The 22,882-nt window shown below is 43.9% G+C and overlaps 1 protein-coding gene across 6 annotated transcripts in view; it reads left to right on the top strand.

Moving 5' to 3' along the window:
• The window catches only part of CTNNA2 (catenin alpha 2), a 546,312-nt gene that overhangs the window by 53,438 nt on the left and 469,992 nt on the right, over positions 1-22,882 (top strand). For all 6 annotated transcript variants that reach the window (XM_054391626.1, XM_054391625.1, XM_054391624.1 and 3 more), the window contains exon 3: positions 14,989-15,155. In XM_054391626.1, coding sequence (XP_054247601.1) covers positions 14,989-15,155 — 167 coding nt within the window. The remainder of the gene's footprint in view (positions 1-14,988; positions 15,156-22,882) is intronic.

The following is a 22,882-nucleotide window of genomic DNA, read 5'->3' as shown; positions in this document are numbered from 1 at the left end:
TCCCGTCCTATCCCTAACATTGTGTGATCCTGTGACAACTGGGGAAGCATTTTGTAGAGGATATTCATGCTGAGGAATGCTATATATTTACTCAATATAAATATGTGTTCAAAATACTATTAGAGTTCCCAAATCTTCACACAAATCAGAGACTGCACTGGGTTGGAAAGCAGCCTTGAATGTCATCTTGTTCAAGCCCCTGTGGTAAGCAGGGACATCTTTAACTAGATCAGGTTCTTCTGCATCCCAAGTTTGACCTTGAATGTCTTCAGTGATGGAGCTTCTACCACATCTCTGGGCAACCTGTTCCAATATCTCACTGCCCTCATTGTGGGGCTGTTAAATCTTTGTCTCCCCTTCCCTTTTTCTCCCAGATCTGTACTACTAAATCCCCTAAACTTAATTCCCCTTTCCCTTGCAGTTGGGATTTTGTCCTCTCTCTGTTCTCATTGCATTAATAGAGTTCAAGGCCAAATCTGCTCCAGCCCAACCTTCTCCCGTTCCATTTCAGCTCCTAGAGCTGGGTCTCTATGGAACTGATTATACAGACAATGCAGTTCAGTTAAATTTGGCTCACTTTGTCTGACATTTAAATAGAGTGATGGAAGATGAATCACTATGTATTTTAAAGCACAATGGATATCCTTACAGCTAGTATGTATTTTAGGTTCAATATTCATATTCAGATGCAGGAGCACACCATCTCATTCCCTTCACAGGCCATTAAAATATGTAATTTTAATTAACTGAGCTACTTCTTTCCTTAGGACAGTAAAATATGAAGAATACAGAACTTGGGAGATACCTGGCCATGTATTTATGACAATCTAAATCAATTATTTCACAAATGTTACATTTTGGAAATAACTTTTCCAATTAATAGTCAGATAAATGGTGCATTTGAAACAGCAGTGATACACTTAAGTGCAATAAAACATTAATTAAATCTCAGTTCCAATGTAAATTGTTTTGGATATGAGAGGATGTTTCCATTTCTAATCCCTCCTCATCTGTAGCTCTCAGCTGTGCTGCAGAGGAACATCCTTCAGGGATGAACAACTGCTCAGCCCTCACTGAACTGGAGAGTTCCTGAACATCCACATGAACATTTTACATGTTCAGCATCGTGGTTGCTGCTAGGGAACATCAAAACATGATGGACCTCTCAAGGCATCAATAAATACAGAAGCCTAGGGAGAAGAAGGCTGTAGGGAGATGTTATAACTACATTTCAGTGTCTGAAGGGGACCTAAGGAAGGCTGGGGAGGGACTGCTTAGAAGGGCCTGTGAGGACAATGGTTTGAAACTGGAGCAGGGAAGATTTAGGTTGGACATCAGGAGGAAGTTCTTCACAGTGAGAGTGGTGAAATAATGGAACAGGTTCCCCAGGGATATAGTTGAGGCCCCATTCCTGGAGACATTCAAGATCAGGCTTGATGTAGCCCTGAGCAGCCTGATCTAGTTGGAGGTGTCCCTGCTGACTGCGGTGGGGGTTGGATGAGATGACCTTTGAGGGTCCCTTCCAACCTGATGCAATCTATGAATCAGTGAAATTGTACATGTAAAACTTCAAATTCCACTGAATTATAACCTGGCCTTACTTGCATTCTGGTAAAAGCCATGCAGCTGAACTTGGGTGTCATAGAATCATAGAATTGTTAGAGTTGGAAGGGACCTCAAGGATCATCCAGTTCCAACCCCCCTGCCATGGGCAGGGACACCTCACACTAGATCAAGTTGCCCAGAGCCACATCCAGTCTGGCCTTAAAAACCACCAGGGATGAGGCTTCCACCACCTCCCTGGGCAACCTACAGGAGACAGGGAAATTGTTTCTTTTCCTCTCCAAACAGCATCTGTCTTGCCACACTGTCTCTCTCCTTGCTTTCCTCCAGTGGCTGGGTAAACCAGATTGTCCAAGGCTGTACACAAACTGGTTTGCTCTCACACTCCAGCCAGAAGCCAGCCCAGCAAGACAATATCCTCTTCAAGGGAACCTGAGCGTGCCTCTTTAGGGATGTTCAGATACTGAGAGTGCCAGGAGTGTCTTACAGCCATCAGCAGAAAGCAGGAGAGATTTCTGCCAGGCAGTGAGATTCAGGGCTGCAGGAAGCCTGTTGTTTTCCACCACTTCTATGTTTATTCTAAAACTTTGAGGTTTCTGATTAGAAATGGTTCTCTCTTTACCAGGTAGCTGCAGAACTGAGGCAAGGACCACGTTCAAAATAACTAGAATATGTGATTCACATAAACAAGACAAAACTACACAAGTAACTACAGTGGCAGCTGCTAGGAAAAGCTGCCATCGTTTTGCTGAATGGTGCAGAGAGAATTTATTAAAATAATTAGTGTAAAAAGGGGCTAAAATAAATGGAAATGGCAAAGAAAAATCTTTTACTGTGAGTCCTAGCAATTAAAGTCTTGGATTTAATCATTTAATGGGTTTCTGCAGAGCAGCTTATGAATGATAAAGAGAATTGTGGTTAATAAATTTGAATGGAACATCTCAGGTCCCGAACAGAACAAGGTTTGAGAAGCACATACAGCTTGCTAACAGGCAGAGAAAAGGAAGCTCTCTAAGAAAACCACAGTGGCATTCTCCATTAGGGAGGCAGATTCCTTCATTCATGGACATTTGGAATCATAGAATGGACTGGAAGGGACCTCAGAGATCTTCTCCTCCAACCTCCCTGCCATGGGCAGAAACACCTCTCAACTACACTCAGCTGCTGAAGGCCTTAAACATTCCCTGGGAGGAGGCTTCCATAGCCTCCCTGGGCAGCCAATTTCAGAGTCCTACATATTACTTTCATTCTGAGGTTTGAAGAGGCTCACAAATACTGTGTAACCAAGCAAGATTGTAGGGAGATTAAATTCTTGCCCTAGGCATTGCTAAGTGCTAAGTTCAAAATCATAATTAGAATCAGTTCCATCCTTCTCTATTCTCACAGTAAAAAATTACCCAGTCAAACAGCTGAAGTTTGTATTTTTTGAGATGAACATCAGTTTCAAAGGGTTGATATGCTCCAGCAAGCCAATTTTCTCTTACCTAAATGTATCCCAGCATGCTCTGAGAATGGAAGGAGTAGCAAGTTCCTAATACCAGCTCCTGGGAAGCAGTGTGAGGGGGTGGGCAGGATTGCTGCTGAGATTGATCAGTTAGTGGACTGATCAGCTCAACTGCATGTTTTAATGGCTCAGTTTTGCATCCCTGCTACTGTTTTCTGTTTCTTATACTTAGTTCCTATCTCTGAATGACTTGACAGAAGCACTGAGAGAGGCAGGGACCACCTGCCTCTGAACTCAGCCCATTTCCAAGAGCACTGTACTCTGGGGGTGAGCACAGCAAGAGGTATGATTGCCTGCTAACCACCCAGCTCTCTGATAAGCCTGAGATAAAGGAAATGGGCAGATTATAGAAATGATTGAGGCACCCAGCATATCACTATTATTAGAAATCTGGGGAACAAGCACCTCTAAAAGTAATAAAAGCACCCTGAGTGGGATTTAGAAAACAGGCACATGAATGCTTGACAATTTAGGGGGTTGTGGCCAAGACAGAAATATAACAATACAAAATTTAAATACACAAATTGACAAAGGTACTTCAATATGAGATCACATAAGAAAGGAGAAGAACAGACCACGAGAGTCAACAACACAGGGAAGGTCTCTGATACAGGCTTGCAATAAGATAAGAGCAAGCAGGCAACAAGGAAAACAAAGGGGAGAGCACTTGTGAGTTTACACAGAGCAAGAGATTAAAGGTGCAATAGAACCTTGAAAGAATTAAGTTACTTCATTTCTACTATCTGTGCACAGAATCTGCACACATCATTTACAGTAGTGAGTGTTTTAGACCCAAAGCAGCTCTTTTTCCCCTATAAAAGAACTTCCAAAGGATTTCTGAACTCATGCTCCAACATCAAACCACATGAAAACTAAGCCTGTCTTTCTGAAACTGGGAATTCCATTAAAAAGTCATTTTCAAAGCCTGTAAGGAATTTCCTAAATTTGACCTGGTCACATTTTAATACCCTCACATTTTATCCCAGTTTCATAGACCATCAGGTGTTAAAAATAACAGAGTCCCTTATATGGAGTGGGGCCAGAGGAGGGCAAGAAGATGTCCCCTATGGGGACAGGCTGTGAGAGTTGGGGCTGTTCAGCCTGGAGAAGAGAAGGCTCCAGGGAGACCTTAGAGCAGCCTTCCAGTAACTGAAGAGGACTACAGGAGAGCTGGGGAGGGACTTTTCACAAGGGCTTGTAGCGATAGGACGAGGGGCAAGGGCTTTGAGTTGGAAGAGGGGAGATTCAGGTTGGAGGTTAGGAAGAAAATTATTGACAGTAAGGGTGGGGAGACACTGGAACAGGTTTCCCAGGGAGGTTGTGGGTGCCCTCTCCTTGGAGGTGTTCAAGGCCAGGTTGGACAGGGCCTTGAACAACTTGGTCTAGTGGAAGGTGTCCCTGCCCATGGCAGGGGAGTTGGGACTTGATGCTCTTGAAGGTCCCTTCTAACTCCAACTATTCTATAAAGAGAAGGCTAAGGGGAGATACTATTGCTCTCTACAACTACCTGAAAGAAGGCTGGAGTGAAGCTGGTGTTAGTTCCTTCTTCCAAGTAAGTAGCAATAGGACAAGAGGAAATGGGTTTAAGTTTCACAAGGCAAGATTTAGATTGGGCATTAGGAAATGTTGGAACAGGCTGCCAATGGAGGTGGTGGAGTCACCATCCCTGGAGGTGTTCAAGAAGTGTGCAGATGTGGTGCTTCAGAATATAGTTTAGTGGTCCTGGTAGTTGGATTATAGTTGGACTTGATGGTCTTAAAGGTCTTAGTGATTCTGATACTACTCTATACATTGCATGAATGTATGACAACTGCAAGAGCTTCTGTGCAGAGAGATAGATTCTAGTATGAAGTTCAGGAATAAAAGCACAAAGCTCATCCACGGACCAGTGCCTAGAAAGGCTGATCAGTATGTTTTGCATAATTGAAGGCTCATAAACAATATGATTTTTAAGGAGAACAGAAAGAAGCAATGATTAGTGAGGGATGCATGTGTGGGTGTCTCTGTGGAAGCATATTAAGAAAAATGAGATGTATAAAAACTCTGCTTAACTCTCAGGAATAATCAGCAGCTGCACTTGTCAGCAGGTGTACTGCAGGAGCATCTCTGGTACTAGCATAGATAGAGCTAATTGAGCATTTCCAACACCACCCCAAAACTGCACAGCTTCAGTTTGCGCTGAGGCAAAGGCAGAAAATGAGACTGCATTAGTTAGGAAGGTCATGGCCAGAGTGCTGAGAGAATAATAAATAATAATAAAAAAAAAGCAACAACCTCAAATGGGGAAAGTGGAAATAAAGATGAATGAACAAAGAAAATCAGAAGTTTGTCCTACCATGAAACCTCGAGATATCAAGGGTAGTGGGCAAGTGCTCAATATCCAGGTGGAGATCAGGGGCACGTGATGTTCCTCAGGGGTACATACTGGGACCAGTACTGTTTGATATCTTCATCAGTAGCATAGACAGTGGGACTGAGTACACCCTCAGCAAGTCGTCAGACAAGGACAGCAAGCTGTGTGGTGTGACTGACATGCCTGAGGGAGGGATGCCATCCAGGGGGGCCTGGGCAGGTTGGGAAAGTAGGCCTGTGTGAACCTCAGGAGGTTCAAAAAAGTGGAGTGTCTGGTTTTGCACCTGGATGAGCGCATTCCTTGATATAATACAGACTGGGGAATGAAGGGCTGGAGAACAGCCCTTTGGAGAAGGACTCGGGGGTGGTGAAAAGCTGGACATGAGCCAGCACTGTCCACTCTCAGCCCAAAGCTGGACATGTCCTGGGCTGATCCTCAGCAGTGTGGACAGCACCTGCAGTGCTGGGGTCAGCTTGGGAGTCCTCAGCACAGCACAGACATGGATCTGTTGGAGTGAGGCCAGAGGAAGCCACAGCAGTGATGGGAGGGCTGGAAGCCCTCTGCTACGAGGTCAGGCTGAGACAGTTGGGGTTGTTGAGCCTGGAAAAGAGAAGGCTCCATGGAGACCTCCTGGTGGCCTTTCAGTGCTTAAAGGGGCAGATCAGAAAGGTGGGGACAGACTTTTTAGCAGAGTCTCTCCTTCCCTAATTTCAAATCATTGCCCCTCGTCCTATCACTGAAGGCCTTTGGAAACAGCCTTCTTGTAGGCCCCCTTCAGGTACTGGGAGGCTGCTATGAGAGACAAAATGGAAACTGCTTTAGTCAGTGGAAAACACATTGAGATTAACTGAAGAGTAGCTTAATTCAGCCACATATTTGTGGACATATAGCTAGTAAGTTATTCAGAAAATAACAGCATGATCAAAGCAATAAGAGGAAGAGTGATTTAAAACCACAAGGTCCAGGAGAAACAAGTGAAAGGCAGATGGGGCTGAGACGTTTTTGTGAAGAAAACCAACATATTTCATCAAACACTGTAGAAACCACACAATAATGTAAACAGAGGTTAATAAACTGATTTACCTACAAACAAAGCAAGACAAGCACAGCTCTGAAAATCAAATGTTGAAGAATGCTGGATGAATGAGATTTTCAAGCATCACAAATCAGGCTCAGTGGAGAATCCAGACTTTCAATTTTCTTAGTTATAAAAGTAATTCTAAATTCCACAGGCACACAGAATGGGTCTCCTTTTCTAGTTTTCTTCTATGAGCAGCAGCTAAAATGTTTTGCAGGCCAACATTCCCACTCATCTTAGTCTCATCTGCATACTTTGCTGAGGGTGCGCTCAATCCCTCACCCATATCATTCATAAAGATATTAAACAGAGCTGGCCCCGGTACCAAGCCCTTTTAGGGTTCAGCTGGTAGGAAGTGTATTTCAAACTTTCATGCTGTTATTTTTATTATTTCTCTCATCAACTCCCACTTTCTGAAACCACATCCAAAATGAAAGCCTAATCTGTATGGGAGAGTGAAGATTCTTCATACCTACTTTAAAAGTTGGATGACTGCCATGGAAAATACAATCAAAAATAAAGAACATAGGAGGAAACATACTTAAAGCAAGGACTAGGACTAAGGAGGGTGCAAGGAAGGGTCCCAGCTAAAGTTTATTGCTCCAAGGAATTCTTACATGTTTCTCATTAAATGTGGCTGGGTAAGTGGCAAAAATAATCCTGGTAACACAGAGCAGAACCCAGGGGTCCTACTTTGTAGGTGAATTACAGCAGGATTTACAATTGCACTCTGACCAAAGAAAAGCTTGCTTTTACAAATTAAAAATGTGTTTTATCACCTCATGTACAACATTTACTCAACAGAACATAGAATTTGTGTGTAGGTTTGTTAGTAACTTCTTTTCTGTGTAATCACCACAAAAGCACTCTTGACACTTTCCAGTTACTTCAAAGTCTTAGAATCATAGAATCAAGAAGGCTGGAAGAGACCTCAAAGATCATCGAGTCCAACCTGTCACCCTAAACCTCATGACTATCTAAACCATGGCACCAAGTGCCACGTCCAGTCCCCTCTTGAACACCTCCAGGGATGGTGACTCCACCACCTCCCTGGGCAGCCCATTCCAATGGCCAACCACTCTCTGTGAAGAACTTTCTCCTCACCTCCAGCCTAAACCTCCCCTGGCGCAGCTTGAGACTGTGTCCTCTTGTTCTGGTGCTGGTTGCCTGGGAGAAGAGACCAAACCCCTCCTGGCTACAACCTCCCTTCAGGTAGTTGTAGACAGCAATGAGGTCACCCCTGAGCCTCCTCTTTGTTCAGTGTGGTGAGGAAAGAAGGACTGGAGAGGTGGAGACAGCAGGATGAGTTAACAATGGCAGTGCAGAAGGAGACCTGTCTTTCTTTTTGGGTGAAGGTTGGCTTTGTATCGTATCCCATATTGTCTACCAGCTCTTCATTCAAAGCAACATGACTGAAGCAGTAAGGACTAAATGAAGCAGAAAGGACTGACCAAGCCTCAAGCCTCCCTCCTTGCCTTCCTCCTTTTGACAGGCTGTTTCCAAATTCAAATACCCAAGATAAAGTCTCCGCATCACTCCAGATCTGCCCCCAGTTTGCCCTGTCCATCACCACACTTGACAGCTGGTGAAACTCTCATTACCTTTGCTCTGTTAAAAACTTTAAATCTGCCAGACTGAAATATCTGATTTTCCAGTTCAAAGGGTGATTCAAGCTTTTTCTTCTTTTTTTTTATTTTTTAATATTTTTTTAATGTTGGATTGAACAAAAAGCAATTCAGTTCAGAATTTCTGCCCAATGAATCCACAGTGATTTCAAGCACTCAGCTGCGATCCAGACCATGTTTCACCAGCACTTAAATTAGAACAGCTTCAAAAGGAGAGGCTGAGATGCTCATCCCATGGTGCTCCATAGCATCATGGCACCAGCGTTCTTCTGAGGGGTCAGAGACTTCGATTCAAACCTCTTTATTGAATTACACACAGAGAGGACTTAAATACAGATTTCATGCACCCTGGAAAAGCTTCTTGCAGAACATTGTTCATGGTGATCTCAAAATTTAATTGAAAAGGCTGTACTTTAATACTGCTGGGGATTACTGACTATGGGCTAAGCCTACCCACTTTTGGAATTACTGCTGGAAGACAGAACAGGGGAAGATAACTGTCTGGGGTGCCTCTTCCAATTTGTAAAACTCTTTTTGTTTTCTTTTCCTTTTTTTTCCTTTTTTTTTTTTTTTTTAATCCTAGTGAAACTATAAACTATTTTCCAAATTTGACCTGAATTCAGAAATTTCCTGCATACTAATACCACACTGGGATGGGAGCAAAATATTTGCTGAGAAATATGCCCTAGTTAGAATCCCTTGATGGCTTTTTCTTTTAACTGTGGTGTGTTTGTGTGCTCCTTTCCCAAATAAATCATAGAATGGTTTGGGTTGGAAGGGACATTAGAAATCATCTACTCCTATCTCCCTACCATGGGCAGGGACAGCTTTCAACTAAATTTGATTGCTCAAGGCCTCATCCAATCTGGCCTTGAACACCTCCAGGGAGGGGGCATCCACAGTCACTATGGGCAACCCATTCCAGAGTCTCACCACCCTTGTGCTGAAGAACTTCTTCCCAAGATCCAGTCTAAACCTACTCTCCCTCAGCTTAAAACTGTTCCCTGTCAAAAGTCCCTCCCCAGCTTTCCTGTAGGCCCCCTTCAGGTATTGGAAGGCAGATCTAAGGTCCCCCCAGAGCCTTCTCTTCCCAGGCTGAACAACCCTAGCTCCCTCAGCCTATCCTCATGGCAGAAGTGCTCCAGCCCAAGCCAGCACACCCAGCTAAGGCTCTTCCTTTACAGAGAGTAAATGACATGCTCCCCTTTAGCAAGGTGTCCAAGGTGTCCAAGAATTCAGTGTGTGAGCCTTAGCAAGAAGGTGGCTGAGCCTGTGCCTAACAGAAGGGTATTTGAATCTCCACAGTGGCAGGTTAAGTATTCATAGCTGCAAAAATTGCATTTCTTGTCAGATGTATTCCAGAAACAGAATTGTTTCCCAGGGCTGCAGAGATGATTGCAGGGAAGGCTCTCCTGTGCGATAAGAGGAGGACGAGGTCCTGCCTTGTATCCGTCATGGCTCATCGCAAGAGTGCACCAAGTGAGACAGATAGTAGGGAACAGAGTGGGAGAGGAGTACTGACTGAAATTGAGGAACAAATGGGGCATGAGAGGAAATGGATATAAATTATCTACAAATGCACTCAGTATGGAATTAAAGCATCTCTAATGAAAAAGACCTGCCAGATTCCAGAGTTCATTCTGGGATGAGTTTCCTCCTTCTAGTAGGATTAATTAGGGTTAAATGTCTGAGCTGTTTCTAAGATGGGAGTTTGATAAGTTTATGAGTGTAGTTGTTATCATATTAAGATTATTATTAATTATATTATGACATGACTGTCTGCAGTGGCGAGGAAGCAGACTTGATGACTCAAGATGTCTGTTTCTTATATTGACCTAATTTTCACTGAAAGTAATTTAATAATAGATTCCAGAGTAACTTTAAATGAGCTTGGAAAGAAACGGAGAACTGGAAGGCTGGATTTTTCCAGATAAAAAGGCTTATTCAAAAAGTCATTTGGCTACCTGTAGCCTCAACGTTACCTTTGGCTTGAGAGTGGTTTAATACCTTTGCTGTACAAACAGAGGTGAATAATGTTAACTGGAACTAAGATGGGCCACTCTTCCCCCACCTAGTTTCTAGGTTATTCGATTTTAAATTGTGAACTGTGAATTCTTTATATCTTTTAAACAACCTTCTATGAACTTTCATATTAATACTTTCCTTATCTGCTTATTTGTTTGGCTTTCCAATTACTTCCTACCTCATTATTTTTGGAGAATATTTATGTCACCCAAGTTTAGCTTTCTAAGGTTAAATAATGAATCCAAACTTTTTACACTGTGATGTCAACCCTATGCATCTTCTTTCTGTCTGCCAGCATTGGTTTTAAAATATAGTAGTAGTAATAGTATCTCCCTGGACTAGCCTAAGATAACTTTCCTGCTTGTTTTCATGGTGCCACTGGCCCATTTTTTCCTTCTTTCATAGTTCCATATTAATATTTACCTGAAGCTCTAGACTGGTAATGTGACAGAAAATGATAAAATCTCTTCAGCACCAAAATGAAAGTTAGGCAATTTGCAGCCATCTAATTCCAAAATCCAAAGTTTGCTTTGGTTGCTGTTTCATCTTGGGTGTACCTAAATCTCAAGTAATTTTTTGTTGCTGGGTTCTCAGAATTACTTCCATTTCATCTGAGTCTGTCCAATGCTCGAGAAGGACAGAGAGAGTCCAGCACAGGGCCACTCAGATGCTGAGGGGACTTGAACATCTCTCATATGAGAAAAGGCTGAGAGAGCTGGGGCTGGTTAGCCTGGAGAAGAGGAGGCTGAGGGGAAATCTTATTAATGCTTACAAATATCTAAGGAGTGGGTGTGAGGAAGATGGGGCCAGACTCTTCTCGGTGGTCCCCAGTGACGGGAAAAGAGGTCACAGGCATAAACCTGAGCGTAGGAAACTCCACCTCAACACAAGAAGGAACTTCTTTGTTTTGAGTGTGGCGGAACGCTGGAAAAGGCTACCCAGAGAGGTGGTGTAGTCTTCATCTCTGGAGATTTCAAGGCCCACCTGGATGTGTTCCTGTGTGACCTGCTTTAGGTGATCCTGCTCTGGCAGAGGGGTTGAAGTCAATGATCTTCAGAGGTCCCTTCCAACCCCTCCCATTCTGTGATTCTGTAAATCCAACTTAGAGCTTCAGTAAGGGAGAGCCTGCCTGGGCTTTCCATACAGATGCATGTGTCCCCTTGGGTTATGTCCCCTCAATCCAGGTTCCTACACAAAGCTGTGATAATTGGTTTATCTTAAATAACCTTTAATAAACAACCAAAAGGAAGGTGATGCCTTCCCAACCGTAATGCTGATTAGATGAATTCATTGTCCACAGTTTGCATCGAATTTCAGGATAGGAAATTCAAATGCAACCCTTGCCCCCATGCTAGACTCTCACCTCTTCTGTGGTGACTCTCAGCTTCTCCTTTTACATGGAATATTTTGAGTCACTGCCTCAAGAATTTAAGAAAAAAAAGATCATTGGAAATGTAATTTCTAATATTTAGCACACTCTCAGCCAAAAATTGTTGATATATTTTTCCAGTGACTGATTTTAAGTGTGCATCAGAAAAACCTTTGTGGCCTCAGAGTTCCTTGCTCCTAGTTTCTGTAATTTTTAGCACATGGGTAAAATGGATGGGAATGAAGGTTCAGCAAACTGTGGTCCTCCCTCACCTTGTTCTTTCCCTGCAGAGATCAGGTAACTACAATTTTGTGTTGCTAAGCAATAGAACAGTAAAGTATGTTTAGAAATTTGTTTTCTCTTTTCTAATAATGATTGTTCCTTTTCTTTTAAGAAATCTTATGGGAGTTTTGTCAGTCTTGTGGAAATCTGAGAAAAAGGTTGACAGGCTAGGAGAGTTGAGGTTGTTCAGCCTGGAGAAGAGAAGGCTCTGGGAAGACCTTAGAGCAGCGTTTCCAGTACTTGAAACAGGTTACAGGAGAGCTGGAGAGGGACTTTTACAAAGGCATGGAGTGACAGGATGAGAGATGTTGGCTTCAAACTGGAAGAAACTGGGTTTAGTTTAGACACTAGGAAGAAATTCTTTCCTGTTAGAGTGGTGAGACACTGGAACAGGTTATCCAGAAGAGTTATGGAGGTTCAAATCTAGGTTAGATGAGGCCTTGAGCAACCTTGCCCAGTGGAAGGTGTCCCTGCCCATTGCAGGGGGGATTGGAACTAGAGGACCTTTAAAGTCCTTTTCAACACAAACCATTCTATGATCCTGGGCAACCCATTGCAGGTGACCTTGCTTTAGCAGGGGACTAGATGATCTCCAAAAGTGCCTTCCAGCCCCCACCATGCTGGGGTTCTGTGCTTTACATCCAGAGCTCTCTTGCAGCAAAAGGTCACAGTGTAATGGAAGCTCAGTCAGCAGCTTGTCTTAACAATCAGTCACAACAGAATTCCAGATGCCTTAGCGATGGGATTGCATTCCATAGCCGGGCTGGCTTATTGAAATACTGTTAAAAATCTGTGCAGCAGAACACAAAGCATTTTGGCCATGCCCAAGGTGGTCTGAAGGTAGCAAAGCAGCATCAGAGCAGGGTAGCCTTGTGCAACTACAGTAGCTCAGATCTTGAGTCATCAGCATGGCACACTCCAACCTAATTGGAATTGGCTTTGAGCAAGACTCATCAGTTGGAACATGGCAGTCTGGTTGCTTCTGACACCAGAGATAGCAAGCATTTAGAATTTGGGTGTAGAGGTTTTTGAGCTAGGCCCTTTGAAGTCCTTTAAAATACATGAGTGTTTTTCCTCCTGAATTGGATTAATATTAACAGCTCAGAATCTCCATTTTCTAACACATATTTTTCTCTCCCATTCCTTGAATTCTGAAGGAGGATGTTGCATTTTCTCTTCATTATTTCTCAGCTGACACTGCTGAGAAGTGAAGTCTTGTAATCACCCATTTCCTACAAGGAGAAAGGTAGTTAGCAAGTGGTGCATGTATTCCTTCTTCCTTAGAATAACATTCTGTTAGCTCATAACAAGTTTTAAGGTTGTGACTTACTCAAAAGAATTCTAATAACCCTGTTGACTCAGTCACTTTTTCTGAGGGCCTCAGCATTTCACAGTAAGTTTATTTTTGTATTCCAGTTGTTGCATCCCCGATGTTCTCACTGCAACTAGGAGTCAGATGGTTTTCACTTCTGATGTTACACAGAATCAAAGAACGGTAGGGGTTGGAAGGGACCTCTGAGGATCATTGACTCGGGCAGCTGGGGTTGGTGAACAGGTAAAGTGAGTAGGGGAGACGGGGCAGGAAAAGCAGAGCAGTGATGGGTCATAAAGGGAATCATGAGGTTCAATAAGACTGCATGTCAGGTCCTGCACTTGAGGCACAACAACCCCACGAACCCTCCAGGCTTGAGGCAGAATGACTGGAATGCTGCCCTACTCCTGGGGATGCTGGTTGGCAGCTGGCTGAAAGTGAACAAATGTGTGCCCAGGTCGAAGAAAACCAACAGCATCCCGGCCTGGATAGGGACGAGTGTGACCAGCAGGACCAAGGAAGAGATTGTCCCCCTATACTGTTGAGGCTGTGCCTCAAATAGTTCAGTTTTGGGCCCCTCACTTCAAGAAGGACATGGAAGTCCTGGAGGGCATCTAAAGAAGGACAACAAAGCTGGTGAAAGAGTCTGTTGAGGAGCAGATTAGGGAACTAGGGTTGTTTCATCTGGAGAAGAAGAGGCTGAGAGACCTCATTGCTCTCTGCAACTCCCTGAAAGGAGATTGAAGTAGGGGTCAGTGTCTTCTCCCAAGTAACAAATGATAGGAGGAAAGGAAATGGCCTCAAGTTACACCAGGGGAGGCCTAGGTTGGATATTATGACAAATTTCTTCACTGAAAGGGTTGCCAAGCCCTGGAACAGGCTGTCCCTGGAGATGTTTAAAAGCTGTGTAGATGTGGTGTTTAGTGACATTGTTTAGTGGTGGATTTGGCAGTGCTAGGTTAAAAGCTGGACTTTGTGAACTTCAAGGTCTTTTCCAACCTGAATGGTTAAATGATTGGGAAAACAAAACAAAACAAAAACATGAGTGATGGCTTTTCCAGCTAGAAAGCAGAGTAAGTATCTGAGCAAGAAGGCAAGGTCTGAGGAGCAGGAGTAAAGGAAAAGGATGTATTTTGATGGCAGATTTGTAGAAAGATGCAACTGGGATGATATTGTTGCTCTGTCCCATCCTCCCTAGCAGTGCAGGTGGGTGTGTTTTCTATACCAGACAGTGCTGGTTTCATTATGCTGAGCTGATTGCACTCAGCAGTTTGGCTTCCTACAGTCATAGAATGATTTGAGTTGGAGGAGACCTTGAAGATCATTTAGTTCCAATCCCCTGCTATGTGCAGGGAAACCTTACACTAGCCCAGGTTGCTCAAGGCCTCATCCAACCCACCCTTGAACACCTCCAGGGAGAGGGAATCCACGACCTCCCTTATCAACCTGTTCCAGTGTCTGGAAAGCAGGAAAATATGATTGTGCAATAAACCAATATATTTATGATTGATCTTAACAGCAAAAAAAGAAAAACTCCTCCCACTTTCTTGCTGCCTTTTTTTCCTTTTTTTTTTTTTTTTTTGTAGTTCGGTTTCCTTTCCAGCTCTTTCAGGTGACTAGAAGACAACAGGTTGTTATTTATTTTCTTCTTTATCAGAGTGTTGAGCCCATTGCTGCACGTTTAAAAATCTCTGTTTCTCTGGAGCAATTCCTTATCCACTAACTAGGCCATTTATGTGTCTTTTATTTCTTTTTTTTTTTCCCGTAACAGCAATTTGGCTTAGTGACTTTTCATACTTGGTGGCAAATAAATAAACAATGTAAAACTTGTCTTTGACTGTTTTTTTGGGTTTTTTTTTTTTTTGGTGCAATTTCAGGGGAAACAATGAGAATTGCCTCCTCGGAGTTTGCAGATGACCCCTGCTCCTCAGTGAAGAGGGGCACCATGGTGCGGGCGGCTCGCGCCTTGCTGTCTGCCGTCACTCGCCTGCTCATCCTGGCTGACATGGCTGATGTCATGAGGCTTCTGTCACACCTGAAGATTGTATGTATTTGTGTTATTCCTCTTCTTTTTTTTTTTTTTTTTTTTTCACGTTTTGTGTGTGGGGACAAATAGGGAGGAGGTGGAGCAGATGTAGGTGTGTGATGGACACAAGACCCCACCTGGAGTACTGTGTCCAGTTCTGGAGCCTCTATTACAAGAAGGATCTGGAGGTGCTGGAAAGTGTCCAGAGAAGGGCCATGAGGATGAGCAGAGGGCTGAATCTGCTCTGCTATGGAGACAGACTGAGAGAGTTGGGGTTGTGCAGTCTGAAGAGGAGAAGGCTCCAAGGAGACCTTCTTGTGGCCTTCCAGTATCTGAAGGGGGCTACAAGAAAGCTGGGAGGGACTTTTTAGGTCCAGGTACTGATAGAAGTAGGGGGAATGGAGCCAAACAGGAAATGGGTAGATTCAGATTGGATGTTAGGAAGAAGTTTTACACCATGAGGGTGGTGAGACACTGGAACAGGTTGCCCAGGGAGGTGGTGGAAGCCTCATCCCTGGAGGTTTTTGCAGCCAGGCTGTGAGCAACCTGCTGTAGTGTGAGGTGTCCCTGCCCATGGCAGGAGGGTTGGAACTGGGTGATCCTTGAGGTCCCTTCCAAGCCTAACAATTCTATGATTCTATGATGAAGGGAAGTTAAGGGTTAATTGGTGTAACCACAGGGACTGGGAAAGTCCATCCCAAGAGGGATGCACAGGATATTGTAGTATTGTTTCCTTCATCTCTCTATGTAAGGAGCAGACTTTCTGACCAGCTGGCTCTCCCTCTCTCTCTGGGTGTGTGGCTTTTGCTTTTGCTTGCATCATGGGGGAGGTTTGGCTGGCTGGAGGATACCTTCTGCTGCATAGCTGAGCTCTAGCTCGGGGCCTAGCTGAGGCCTAATCTGGGGCCTGGCCAGGGGTCTAGGCCAGGGCCGATTCTGATTACAGCATCACAGAATGGTAGGGGCTGGAAGGGACCTCGAAAGCTCATCCAGTCCAACCCCCCTGCCAGAGCAGGGTCACTTAGAGCAGATCACACAGGAACACATCCAGGCAGGTCTTGAATATCTCCAGAGAGGAAGACTCCACAACCCCCTGGGCAGCCTGTTCCAGTCTTATGTCACCCTCACGGGGAAATAATTATTCCTCCTGTTTCCATGGAACTTCCTATGCCTCAGCTTCCACCATTGCCTCTTGTCCTGTCATTGGGCATCACCCAGCAGAGCCTGGCTCCAGCCTCTGGGCACTCACCCTTTACGTATTTTTAACATGAATGAGGTCACCCCTCAGGCTCCTCTCCAAGCTAAAGAGCTTCAGCTCCCTCAGTCTCTCCTCACAAGCAAGATGTTCCACTTCCTTCATCATTTTCATGGCTCTGTACTGGACTCTTTCAAGCAGTTCCCTCAGGTCCTTCCTGAACTATAGGGACCCAGAACTGGACACAATACTCCTGATGTGGCCTCACCAGGGCAGAGTAGAGAGGGAGGAGAACCTCTCTCGACCACTAACCACAGCCCTTCGAATATCACCCAGCATATCACTGGCCTTCTTGACCACAAGCACAATGTATTTATCCTTTTACTTCGGTGCCCTCTGTACTTTGTTTACTTTTTTACTTCTTTTTTACTTTTTATAAATATTATTTCTATTTACCTTCCAATTCATGTGAGTGCTTTTATTTACTCCTTTGGAGTAAAACACATTCTGTCCTCTGTCCAGAGCTGTTCCAGCTCAAACCAAGACAATGTTTTTCTCTGTTTCCCTGATTTCTCTTAAAGTGTTGCTAAAGAGCCAGGAGATGAGACATTTCCGCATGAGGCTCATGCATTTTCTCACTTTGCAGAAACTAATTTGGGGAGAAAATGATCAGATGTCTTTGATGACAGGACCTGTACTGCTGTTAGGCAGCTCTCTGAACGCAACAGAACAAGCTGCCCAGAAACGTTTTGGAGTCTCCTGAGCTCTGGAGACTTTCAAAACCTGCCTGGACACAGTCCTGTACAACCTGACCTGTGTTAGCAGGGGACTGGACTAGGTGATTTCCAGAGGTCCCTTCCAACCCCTGCCACTGAGTGACTGTATGACAAAAGCAAGCTGATCCAACTTGTTTTTCTATGTATCAAACAGCTGCATTTACTTAACCCACCTGGCATCTTCTCCCCTCCGTTTCCTCTCTCAGGACTTGTAGAGGATTGCTATCTTGTGGCAGAGTTTAGCTACTGCACTTGTTCTGCTTTTGGTTGCTTTTATTTTAGGCACAAATTCTGGATGTGTCAGAAGATTGAATCTTTAATTTGGAATGAGATAATAGTACAAGGGCCTAATCAGCCATCAAAAGGGAAACATAAAATAAAGATGAATTAAAGATTACCAGACTTGGGTATGGAATGGAATTTGGAATGGATTTGTATTCACTTTTGGCTGCCACCATTCCTGGTTTTATACAGGAGTATTAAAAAACACTTTACAATTGAAACTAGGAAATGTAGTTATTTATTTTTTACTAACGATTGCACTATTTAACTTTTAATGCATAAACAACCCAAAATTTTGCAGAAAATCATTACAGAATATTTAAAACCTGCAGAGAGCATCTGTGCTGGTTTGGGGCCAGACAGATCGTCTCTTGCCCCGAAAGGGACAAAACAATGAGACTCACACAAACGGATTGGAGAGTGATGGAAAGTTTAAATGGAAAAGCAATTGGTGAAGCTACAGAGAACTACAAGCTACAAAGCATAGTGACAAAGAGTATCCCAAAGCGTACAGAACCCCTCACAGAATTCCCAAAGCTTCCCAATCCTTCCCTTCTTCCCACCTGAGGGTAAACCCAAACCCCGCTGCTAGGCAAGTCTCAGGCTGGCCAGGTCTGAGACTGCCCCCCTCCATTCTCCTCCTGGCATTAGGCCTAGACAGGGCTAAGAGGCCTTGAGGATACTCCCCCGGCATTACCCGATAAGAGAGGACATCTCCCATGGGAGCAGAGAGGGAAGAAAGAGGAAGAGAATGACTCTGCAGATGGCCTTATAGGGCACAGGATTTATGGGTAGAAATACGCCGTTTCCTGTGTCCACCCCTGTGGGTGGGCACCCAGGACACCAGAGGTGTGTCTCATGCAGCAGTGGCAGGGGGCACCCAGCCTAAACTGCCACAGCATCTGTGAGTTTAGAAGAGGAGATGGAGAGTTTTCAATAATTATAGAATCATAGTATGCTCTAGGCTGGAAAAGACCTTAGAGATCATCTAATCCAACCTCACTGCCATGGACAGGGGTGCCTCTCAAAGTAGCCCAGGTTACTCAAGGCCCCATCCAACCTGGCCTTGAACATCTCCAAAGATGGGGCATTCACAACCTCTCTGGACAATCCATTCCAGAGTCTTGCCATCCTCTTAGTGAAGAATGTCTTCCTAAGATCCAATCTAAACCTATTCCCCTTCAATTTACATCCATTTCCCCTTGTGCTATTGGTGATCACTCTTGTCTTCTCCAGCCTTCCTGTAGGTTCCCTACAGGTATGGGAAGGCAATTATAAGATCCCCCCAGAGTCTTCTCTTCTCCAAGGTGAACAATCCCAATTCCCTTTGCCTATCCTCGTAGCAGAGGTGCTCCAGCCCCTGGATCATCTTTGTGGCCCTCTTCTGAATGTGTTCCAACAGATTTTGTCCCTCTCATGGTGGGGACACCAGAACTGGATGCAGTATTCAAGGTGAGGTCTTACAAGAGCAGAGTAAAGGGTCAGATTCACCTTTCTTGATCTGCTGGCCACACTCCTCCTGATGCATCCCAGGATGCAGTTGGCCTCTGGGCTGCATGAGCACACTGCCAGCTATCCCAGAAGTTTTCTTTTGTTTTGTTTTGTTTTTAGATTTGTCTGTTTAGAAGTTCAACTGTACAACAATGTTCCATTCTGGCAAAACAATGAGAACCCTGCATATAAGCTAAATAGCTTGAAAACAGTTTTCACCATGAAAGGCAGGTTTTTCTGCACAGGTTCTAGTGAACTCCAATGAACAGAATGCTGCCCTTATAGCTGTCAGCACATGGCTCTGATTCTGTGCAGAGTAAGCACTGCCTCACTCCAATATGCTTTTAATTTCCCCCCCTCTATAATATTCTACACAGCTGTAATTTAAATAATCTTTTGCTGGTGAGGCTAACACTTTAATATTATAAACACCATTTGTTTTCTAAGCATTATGATTAAAATTCACCCTCAGGGTTTGTTACAGATGATGAGAAATACTGATCTCAGATTTCTGATCTCTGTTAGTAAAACACACATGTCCAAAGAGACCTTCAAGGGTCCCTTCCAACCCAAAGCATTCTGTGACTGTTTTCAAGGCCTTATAGCACTAGGACAAGGGACAATGGTTTAAAGCTAGAGCAGGGTAGATTTAGACTGGACATTAGGAACAAGTTCTTTACTGTGAGGGTGGTGAGGGTTGCCCAGGGAGATGGTAGAGGCCCCATCCCTGGAGACATTCAAGGTCAGGCTTGATAGGGCTCTGAGCAACCTGCTCTAGTTGGGGGTGTCCCTGCTCACTGCAAAGGGGTTGGACAAGATGACCTTTAAAGATTCTTTTCAACTCAGTGCACTCTATGGTTGTATAATACTGATTGTAAGTGGGTGTCTTACAGAGTTTGCAGCCTGGGTTTCCAAGGGCAGTGTGTGGCAATGAGGTTTGTGATCACTGCATTTATTGATTGATTTATTCTGTTATTATTACAGAATCACAGAATCGTTTCGGTTGGAAACACACTTTAAAATCATCCAGACCAACCATTCTCTAATTCTTCCAAAGCTGGTGCTAAACCATGTCCCTCAGCACCTTTGCAACACCTCCAGGGATGGGAATTCATCCACTTCCCTTGGCAGCCTGTTCCAGTGTTTGAGAACCTTTGAAGTCAAGAAGTCTCTTCTGAGATCCAAGCTAAGCCTCTCCTGATGTACCTTGAGGCCACTTCCTTTTGTCCTATCACCTATCTCCCTAACTGGAAGAGAGTGACCCTCACCTCACTCCAACTTCCTTTCAGGATGTTGTAGAGAGCAAATTTTCTTTCCAAGAAGCCAGGCTTCTGCTGATTTTCAGCAAAACTTAAACTTAATGGCATTAAATAAGACTGGACGTGAGGAAGAAGTTCTTCCCCATGAGAGTGGTGAGAGCCTGGAATGGGTTGTCCAGGGAGGTGGTTGAGGCCCCATCCCTGGAGGTGTTTAAGGCCAGCCTGGATGAAGCTCTAGCCAGCCTGATCTAGTGCGGGGTGTCCTTGCCCATGGCAGGGGGTTGGAACTAGATGATCCTTGTGGTGCCTTCCAACCCTGACTGATTCTATGATTCTATTAAATTTGATTATTTATTTATTTATTTATTTTTATTTCCCTTCTTTCCCCATCTCCTCTCAGGTTAGGACTGATAGTGTAAATATTTTATCTTACCCTTTTATAATGCAAACAATTTTAGACCAAAATTCAAGTGTTAGGGAGAAAATGTGTTTATGTTTTACAGGGTTAATGAAGGAACAGCTCTTGTGTTGACTCAAAGGTAACAATCAGAGTCAGGTATAAGATAGCCATAGAATTAATAAACAAGAATCATTCTGCATGTGAAAGGTATGAAGCCTGATTTATGGTGCAGTGCTCTGTAATCAGCTCTTGCTGAAAGCATGACAAAGACTTGTGGAAAGCAGTGCATTTTAATGAATGTTTTAGAGGAAATAAACACAGGCACTTTCTGGAAGGACGTTTGGTCATTTCTTTCAGTTTATCTTTTTCATTACTAAAATTAGTAATAGTGCTTCTGGTGGTGAAGCTTGTGCAACACTCCACATAACACATCCTGATGTACTGTGTGATCATGCACACACAGAATTCTCAGGCTGTTGGAATTAATACAGAATCAGAGAATTGTTTGGGTTCAATTCCAACCATCAACCCAACATCACAATGCCCACTCAACTATGCCCGGAAGTGCCATGTCTGCATGTTTTTGGAACACCTCCAGGGATGGTGACTCCACCCCCTCCCTGGGCAGCCTGTTCTAATGCCTGACCACTCTAGCAGCAAAGAAATTTTTCCTTATCTCCAACCTAAACCTCTCCTTTTCAATTTCAAGCCATTTCCTCTCATTCTGTCACCTGATACAAAGGAGAAGAGACCAAGCTCCACCTCACTGCAACCTCCTTTCAGGGAGTTATAGAGAGCAGCATATCTGTACAGTTGAGTGAAGTCATTGGGGTTTTAAGGATAGAGACTCTGCTCCAACATGAATTTGTGAAAGAAATTATAACTGAAAAATAGATTGGTGCTCCTCTCCTTTCTAATCCTTCTCATCCTTTTCTTCACTTTGGAATTTCAGGGGCTTGAGCCCAGGATGACACTGGTTGATGATCAGCATCTTCTGTAATCTGATTATCAGAGCAGGATCTATAAAAAATACTCTGGCAGTTTTATTTAGTAGGGAGCTGGCAGGACTTACACCAATGTGTATCTGTTTGTCATGCCTGTGCTCAGTGTTACAAACATGTCAAAGATGAAAGGTTCAGGAAGTTTAATGCTTCTTGATATGGAATAAAGCTACAATTGGGTAGATTTAGACTGGACATTAGGAAAAAAAGAATTCACAGCAAGAGTGGTCAGGCATTGGATGTGCTGCCCAGGGAGGTGGTTGAGTCACCAACCTTGAATGTGTTTAAAGGTCATTTAGACGTGGTGCTTGGGAATATGGTTTAGGGGTGAACTTTGTAGAGTTATCAGTTGGACTTGGTGATCCTGAGGGTCTTTTCCAACCTGAATGTTTCTGTGATTCTGTGATATGAAAGGAAGATTTTGAAAGGATCCCTGCAAGAACAAAGCAACTGTTCCAATGATACTCTTGGGATTTGTGTTAATGGTTAAGATGGGCATATAGTTCAGCTTTAAAAACTGCTGCCCCTTTTTGCAGTAAAAGAGGAGGAAATCAGATTCTGAATAATGTGTAGATGCAACTTTCTGACTTGGTATTGAATTTCCAACACAACAGCAACAGGATTTCTGTCCTTGAATTGTACGTTTTCCTACAGAAATGCCTGGGTTTGCTACTCCACTGCCTTGTCATTTGTAAGTAGGGAAAAGTAAGTAGGGAAGTAAGTAGGGAAAAGCTCCAAATAAAAATATCTGCTGTAGCTGGTAAATAAACACAGCTAGAGCCACACCAGTGATGAAAAAGTAGGCTCTGCACATAGCTGTGCCTTTCTGCATTCCTTAAACTACTGCTGAATTTCTGGATTCCCAAGTAGCCTTTGGGAGTAAGCTGCAAACCTCCTCCTGAATGGGAGCCTGTCCCCACCAGAGTCAGCTGTTTGTCTTGGAGGGGAAAATTGTCTGTTAGAATCATAGAATTGTCAGGGTTAGACAGGACCTCAAGATTCATGTAGTTCCAACCCCCCTGCCATGGGCAGGGACAACTCACGCTACATCAGGTTGCTCACAGCCATATCCAGCCATATAACAACCTTCAAGGATGAGGCTTCCACCACCTCCCTGGGCAACCTGTTCCAGTGTCTCACCACCCTCATGGTGTAAAACTTCTTCCTAACATCCAATCTGAATCTACCCATTTCCTGTTTGGCTCCATTCCCCCTACTTCTATCAGTACCTGGACCTAAAAAGTCCCTCCCAGCTTTCTTGTAGCCCCCTTCAGATACTGGAAGGCCACAAGAAGGTCTCCTTGGAGCCTTCTCCTCTTCAGACTGCACAACCCCAACTCT

This window comes from Indicator indicator, chromosome 23 (genome assembly GCF_027791375.1).
Source record: "Indicator indicator isolate 239-I01 chromosome 23, UM_Iind_1.1, whole genome shotgun sequence".
NCBI lineage: Eukaryota > Metazoa > Chordata > Aves > Piciformes > Indicatoridae > Indicator > Indicator indicator.
The sequence above is the reverse complement of the archived record's forward strand: the minus strand, read 5'-3'. Positions and strand labels throughout refer to the sequence as shown.